Source organism: Palaemon carinicauda, chromosome 18 (genome assembly GCF_036898095.1).
Source record: "Palaemon carinicauda isolate YSFRI2023 chromosome 18, ASM3689809v2, whole genome shotgun sequence".
In the NCBI taxonomy this organism is placed as follows: Eukaryota; Metazoa; Arthropoda; class Malacostraca; order Decapoda; family Palaemonidae; genus Palaemon; species Palaemon carinicauda.
In genome coordinates, this window is record NC_090742.1 from 120,747,968 (window position 1) to 120,755,467 (window position 7,500).

At 38.5% G+C, this 7,500-nt stretch overlaps 2 protein-coding genes across 2 annotated transcripts in view; both read right to left on the bottom strand.

The window, feature by feature from the left end:
- Positions 1 to 3,688, bottom strand: part of LOC137657957 (uncharacterized) — a 4,281-nt gene extending 593 nt beyond the window's left edge. The window contains exons 1-2 of the mRNA XM_068392681.1: positions 2,351 to 3,688; positions 1 to 2,071 (exon numbers count right to left, since the gene is read on the bottom strand). The exon at positions 1 to 2,071 is cut by the window's left edge and continues 593 nt beyond it. Of these exons, the coding sequence (XP_068248782.1) occupies positions 1 to 2,071; positions 2,351 to 3,232 (2,953 nt within the window). The 5' untranslated portion in view covers positions 3,233 to 3,688. The remainder of the gene's footprint in view (positions 2,072 to 2,350) is intronic.
- A 415-nt stretch (positions 3,689 to 4,103) lies between these two features.
- The window catches only part of LOC137657958 (uncharacterized), a 4,499-nt gene continuing 1,102 nt past the window's right edge, over positions 4,104 to 7,500 (bottom strand). The window contains exons 1-2 of the mRNA XM_068392682.1: positions 6,757 to 7,500; positions 4,104 to 6,477 (exon numbers count right to left, since the gene is read on the bottom strand). The exon at positions 6,757 to 7,500 is cut by the window's right edge and continues 1,102 nt beyond it. Coding sequence (XP_068248783.1) covers positions 4,291 to 6,477; positions 6,757 to 7,500 — 2,931 coding nt within the window. The 3' untranslated portion in view covers positions 4,104 to 4,290. The remainder of the gene's footprint in view (positions 6,478 to 6,756) is intronic.

The window sequence follows — 7,500 nt, forward strand, 5'->3', positions numbered from 1 at the left end:
TGAAGGCCGACAATATATATGACCAACGAAGCAACTTGTTGTTTCGGAGGAGAGAGCGTTCGAGGAAGATGAGTGGTCGATGGTCGGTATATACTAATACTCTGTGGTGTCCTTCCAAGTAGCGTTGGAAGTGTAGTAGCGATGCGACGATGGCATAAAGCTCCTTCTCGACAGTGGCCCACCTGGTTTGAGCTCCTTTGAAGAAGCGAGAGTGGTAGGCGATGGGAAGGAGATGATGAAGTGGTGGTGGCGTTTCTGTGGTACCGACTGAGTAAGACTGTAGCAAAACAGCCCCATAACCTGTATTGCTGGCGTCAATCTGCATGAAAAATTCTTTATTAAAATCAGCAGCTCTTAACAGGGGTTTAGAAACCAATATGCTCTTCAGTTGTTTAAAAATGTGACAGTGTTCTTCAGTCCAGTCAAACTTTACCTTAGGGGAAGTAAGAGCATAGAGAGGAGCAGTAATAACAGCAAAGTTCTTAATGAATTTAGCATAGTAAGAAACCATTCCTAAAAAAGACTTTAGTTGCTGTCTGGTGGCGGGAATAGGAATGTTCTTGATATTGTCTATATTAGCCCCTTTAGGTATAATTTCCCCACTACCAATGCAATGACCTAGATAAACTACTTTAGCTTGACCGAAAGAACTTTTAGCAAGGTTGATTGTCAGCCCGACTTTTTGCAGGCGTTGAAATAGTTCTTCCAAGGTGCTAAGATGTTCTTCCCAGGTCTTGCTGGCAATCACAATGTCGTCGAGATATGCAAACACATCTTTAAGACCTCTAGTTATCTCTGCCATCATGCGCTGGAACGTTGCAGGGGCATTACAGAGTCCAAAGGGCATTACTAAGTAAGAAAAGAGACCAAAAGGTGTTACAAATGAAGAGATTTTCTTAGCTTTATCAGTCAGTGGTACCTGATAATATCCTTTTAGTAAATCTATTTGAGTTAAGAATTTGGTATTTCCAATATTATCTAGAATGTCATTAACCCTAGGAAGTGGATAGGAATCTTTAATAGTCACTTTATTTAATTTCCTGTAATCCGTGCAGAGTCTGAATTGCCCATTAGGTTTGGGGACCAATATACATGGTGAAGCCCAAGGCGATGTACTGGGCTCTGCTAAATTATTGTCTAACAAATACTGAACTTCCCTCTTCAATGTTTCTAGTTTAACACCTGTGGCTCTATAGAAAGGTTGACGGATTGGAGTGGTATTTGGTTCAAGCAATATGTCATGGTGGACAGTAGAGCTACACTTAGGAATATCAGTACTAATGTCTGGAAACTTTAATAAGAGACTTTTCAATGCCTGTTTTTGAGGTACATATAGGTGAGAAAGATATGAACTTAAAGATTTTAAAATTTCACTATTAGCAAAATCCTTGAACGATAAAATTAGATTAGTTTCATCACCATCATTAGTTTCCTCATCTATTGTTAGGTTAGGTACCTTTGTTACCTCTGTATTAGCTTTGGTTATCACTAAAGCAATATTAGGACTCACCTTTTTGACTGGAGTGATATAGGGTTTAAGGAGGTTTACATGAACTAATTGAGTTTGTCGTTTTCGGTCTGGAGTGCTGATTATGTAGTTTACTTTGGAGGTCCTATGAACGATCTTGTAAGGTCCAGCATATTTTTCTCGTAAGGGAGCGCCAGGAATAGGATGATACACTAAAACTTGGTCGTCAGTTTTGAACTCTCTCATTTTTGCCTTCTTATTGTATATGTTTTGCATCTTCTGCTGGGAAGAAACTAAATTAGTAGTAGCAATATCATAAATGTAAGTAAATTTCTTTTTTAATTCTTTTAAATACTGATAAATATTTGTAGTTTCTTCTGGCTTCCTCTGCAAAATATTCTCCTTTACCGAACTTAATATAGTTCTTGGTTTTCGACCGAACATTAGTTCAAATGGGGATACCCCTGTGGAATCATGAGGTGTACATCTAAGTACATACATGAGAAGATCGAGGTCCTCATCCCAGTGCTGTGATGTTTCACTGATATACTTCCGTAACAAACTTTTTAAAGTCTGGTGCATTCTCTCCAAGGCACCATTAGTCTGCGGGTGATAAGCAGAAGAGTAAACATTATGGATATTAAATTTATACATAGCTTGCTTGAAAAGATTACTAGTAAAATTGGTACCTTGATCACACTGTAGTTCTCTCGGGAAACCTAACAAGGTAAAGGTTTTCAACAATTGTCCAACTATGGTTTTAGCACAGATATTTTTAATGGGAAAGGCTAAGGGATACCTTGTGGTAGGGCAGAGGACAGTCAAAATGTATTCATTACCCTTGCGAGTCTTTGGCAAGGGCCCAATACAATCAATAATTACCTTATCAAATGGTGACTTAGGTACTGGAATGCTTTGAAGTGGTGCTGGAGGTATTTTCTCATTAGGCTTACCAGTGATCTGACAGTGGTGACAAGAAGCAATGAACTCCTTGATGTCCTTTCTCATTTCTGGCCAATAAAAATCCTCAAACAACCTCTTGTAGGTTTTATTCACTCCAAGATGGGATTCTGTTGAATGAGCGAGGTCAAGTAAGGGTTTCCTTAAGGGCTCTGGAAAAACAACCTGAAAACAGTCATGCCATGAGTTAGATGTTGGAGCTTTGGGAGACTTGTAATGGCGAAACAAAATATTTTTCTCCACATAAAAGTATGGAGTTTTAGGGTTGTCAGTAGGATCCACGACTTTATCCCAGAGTGCTTTCAAACTTGAATCCTTCTGTTGGAGTACAGCAAACTGGTCCTTCTTTATATCAACTAAATCCAGAGCCTCTGTTATTCTGTCATTCTTTACCTTGGGAGGAAAATTAGTGCTGGACATTTTACTAGATGATCTAGTGATTACTTGGGAGATTTTACCTGGCTTTTTGGAGAGCTCATCTTTGATTACTACCTCAGGTGTTGTTACAATCAATTTAGGTTTAAGTACAGAGGATCCTGCAAGATCATTACCAATAATCATCTGAATAGGGTAACAAGGTAATGGTTTATCTAAGACGGCAACTTTTGCCTTACCTGTAAAATAAGGACAAGCAATATCCACCTCAGCCTCGGGTAGAAGAGTAGTTGTGGTTAAGTCACTTACTGCTATGTACTCTTTAGTGTATTTTAAGTTGTCTTGACTGGCAGCCGAAATTATTGTCTGGGATGAAGCAGAGTCCCTCAGAGCTGTGACAGACGAATCATTAAGTGAAGCCTCACACATGAATTCATTAAATGGTTCCAGATCCTGTGAATGAACAAAAGCATGACATGTCACTGCACCTTTAGATTTCTTGGACTTACCATCAGTGCTTACCTCTGACTTCTGACATTTTGGACTGGGACAATTTTCTATGGAGTGTCCATCTTTTTTGCAATAAGCACAACTAACCTGATGAGATTTAGGCGATGAGACAATTTTTGAAGAATCTTTACTATTCTTGTGAATTAGATAATAGTCGTCAGCTAAGCTAGCTGCTTTTAACACTTCAATTTCACCTTTAAAATGTACACAAGTGGCAATATTAGAGGGAACTTTACGCAAAAATTCCTCCAACAAAATCAGATTTTTAAGAGAGTCTAAATCATTAACACCAGCTCTCTCCAACCATTTGTTAAACTGTCTTACCTTTATATTACAGAATTCTACAAAAGTCTGAGATTGAGTCTTGAAAGAGTTTCTAAAGGTTTGCCTGTAGCCTTCCACAGTAATGACATATGCATCTAAAACAGTCTTTTTAAGGTCTTTATATTCTTTAACCTCAAATCCCGGACAGGCCCCCATTTTGTCACCTCTGTGATGGAATATCTCAGGTCTTAGGAGAATTCAACATACCTTAAATAATCTTATTACTTAACCAACGAACCATTATTACTTAAATGGTGACAAAGGAAACACTGCTCACGTATTTATATATATTATAATACCAATTAATCCACAATAACAAAAACAAGTGATCAAAACACCGACATTAATTAAATATTAACACTTTAGTTACAGCTTACGGTACTAAATAGCAAAATAAGATAAAAATAACACAACTGTCACTGTTTGTAGTGGGAAGTATACTCCTACTTCATACCAAAAATGAAGATCCAAAGAAAGGTGTGAAAATACCAAAGCAAGGAGCATAGAGTGGAAATAGATTGCGCGGTCAAGAGATTGCGCTGAAGCAAAAGAGATATTACACAAATGGAGAAAAGGTACATAGTTAAAAATAAAATTATACAATATATTTATGTACAAAGAGGGAGAGTGGCAATTCGTCATAGTCCCCCCCGCTAAGATGGGCCCACTATAGTGGGACTAGATGGTTGTGGTGTTGAAGGTGGTGGAAGCCGCGACAGTGTGTCCGCGATGAGATTGTTGGTACCTCCGATTGACTGAAGTTGTAGATTGAAGGCCGACAATATATATGACCAACGAAGCAACTTGTTGTTTCGGAGGAGAGAGCGTTCGAGGAAGATGAGTGGTCGATGGTCGGTATATACTAATACTCTGTGGTGTCCTTCCAAGTAGCGTTGGAAGTGTAGTAGCGATGCGATGATGGCATAAAGCTCCTTCTCGACAGTGGCCCACCTGGTTTGAGCTCCTTTGAAGAAGCGAGAGTGGTAGGCGATGGGAAGGAGATGATGAAGTGGTGGTGGCGTTTCTGTGGTACCGACTGAGTAAGACTGTAGCAAAACAGCCCCATAACCTGTATTGCTGGCGTCAATCTGCATGAAAAATTCTTTATTAAAATCAGCAGCTCTTAACAGGGGTTTAGAAACCAATATGCTCTTCAGTTGTTTAAAAATGTGACAGTGTTCTTCAGTCCAGTCAAACTTTACCTTAGGGGAAGTAAGAGCATAGAGAGGAGCAGTAATAACAGCAAAGTTCTTAATGAATTTAGCATAGTAAGAAACCATTCCTAAAAAAGACTTTAGTTGCTGTCTGGTGGCGGGAATAGGAATGTTCTTGATATTGTCTATATTAGCCCCTTTAGGTATAATTTCCCCACTACCAATGCAATGACCTAGATAAACTACTTTAGCTTGACCGAAAGAACTTTTAGCAAGGTTGATTGTCAGCCCGACTTTTTGCAGGCGTTGAAATAGTTCTTCCAAGGTGCTAAGATGTTCTTCCCAGGTCTTGCTGGCAATCACAATGTCGTCGAGATATGCAAACACATCTTTAAGACCTCTAGTTATCTCTGCCATCATGCGCTGGAACGTTGCAGGGGCATTACAGAGTCCAAAGGGCATTACTAAGTAAGAAAAGAGACCAAAAGGTGTTACAAATGAAGAGATTTTCTTAGCTTTATCAGTCAGTGGTACCTGATAATATCCTTTTAGTAAATCTATTTGAGTTAAGAATTTGGTATTTCTAATATTATCTAGAATGTCATTAACCATAGGAAGTGGATAGGAATCTTTAATAGTCACTTTATTTAATTTCCTGTAATCCGTGCAGAGTCTGAATTGCCCATTAGGTTTGGGGACCAATATACATGGTGAAGCCCAAGGCGATGTACTGGGCTCTGCTAAATTATTGTCTAACAAATACTGAACTTCCCTCTTCAATGTTTCTAGTTTAACACCTGTGGCTCTATAGAAAGGTTGACGGATTGGAGTGGTATTTGGTTCAAGCAATATGTCATGGTGGACAGTAGAGCTACACTTAGGAATATCAGTACTAATGTCTGGAAACTTTAATAAGAGACTTTTCAATGCCTGTTTTTGAGGTACATATAGGTGAGAAAGATATGAACTTAAAGATTTTAAAATTTCACTATTAGCAAAATCCTTGAACGATAAAATTAGATTAGTTTCATCACCATCATTAGTTTCCTCATCTATTGTTAGGTTAGGTACCTTTGTTACCTCTGTATTAGCTTTGGTTATCACTAAAGCAATATTAGGACTCACCTTTTTGACTGGAGTGATATAGGGTTTAAGGAGGTTTACATGAACTAATTGAGTTTGTCGTTTTCGGTCTGGAGTGCTGATTATGTAGTTTACTTTGGAGGTCCTATGAACGATCTTGTAAGGTCCAGCATATTTTTCTCGTAAGGGAGCGCCAGGAATAGGATGATACACTAAAACTTGGTCGTCAGTTTTGAACTCTCTCATTTTTGCCTTCTTATTGTATATGTTTTGCATCTTCTGCTGGGAAGAAACTAAATTAGTAGTAGCAATATCATAAATGTAAGTAAATTTCTTTTTTAATTCTTTTAAATACTGATAAATATTTGTAGTTTCTTCTGGCTTCCTCTGCAAAATATTCTCCTTTACCGAACTTAATATAGTTCTTGGTTTTCGACCGAACATTAGTTCAAATGGGGATACCCCTGTGGAATCATGAGGTGTACATCTAAGTACATACATGAGAAGATCGAGGTCCTCATCCCAGTGCTGTGATGTTTCACTGATATACTTCCGTAACAAACTTTTTAAAGTCTGGTGCATTCTCTCCAAGGCACCATTAGTCTGCGGGTGATAAGCAGAAGAGTAAACATTATGGATATTAAATTTATACATAGCTTGCTTGAAAAGATTACTAGTAAAATTGGTACCTTGATCACACTGTAGTTCTCTCGGGAAACCTAACAAGGTAAAGGTTTTCAACAATTGTCCAACTATGGTTTTAGCACAGATATTTTTAATGGGAAAGGCTAAGGGATACCTTGTGGTAGGGCAGAGGACAGTCAAAATGTATTCATTACCCTTGCGAGTCTTTGGCAAGGGCCCAATACAATCAATAATTACCTTATCAAATGGTGACTTAGGTACTGGAATGCTTTGAAGTGGTGCTGGAGGTATTTTCTCATTAGGCTTACCAGTGATCTGACAGTGGTGACAAGAAGCAATGAACTCCTTGATGTCCTTTCTCATTTCTGGCCAATAAAAATCCTCAAACAACCTCTTGTAGGTTTTATTCACTCCAAGATGGGATTCTGTTGAATGAGCGAGGTCAAGTAAGGGTTTCCTTAAGGGCTCTGGAAAAACAACCTGAAAACAGTCATGCCATGAGTTAGATGTTGGAGCTTTGGGAGACTTGTAATGGCGAAACAAAATATTTTTCTCCACATAAAAGTATGGAGTTTTAGGGTTGTCAGTAGGATCCACGACTTTATCCCAGAGTGCTTTCAAACTTGAATCCTTCTGTTGGAGTACAGCAAACTGGTCCTTCTTTATATCAACTAAATCCAGAGCCTCTGTTATTCTGTCATTCTTTACCTTGGGAGGAAAATTAGTGCTAGACATTTTACTAGATGATCTAGTGATTACTTGGGAGATTTTACCTGGCTTTTTGGAGAGCTCATCTTTGATTACTACCTCAGGTGTTGTTACAATCAATTTAGGTTTAAGTACAGAGGATCCTGCAAGATCATTACCAATAATCATCTGAATAGGGTAACAAGGTAATGGTTTATCTAAGACGGCAACTTTTGCCTTACCTGTAAAATAAGGACAAGCAATATCCACCTCAGCCTCGGGTAGAAGAGTAGT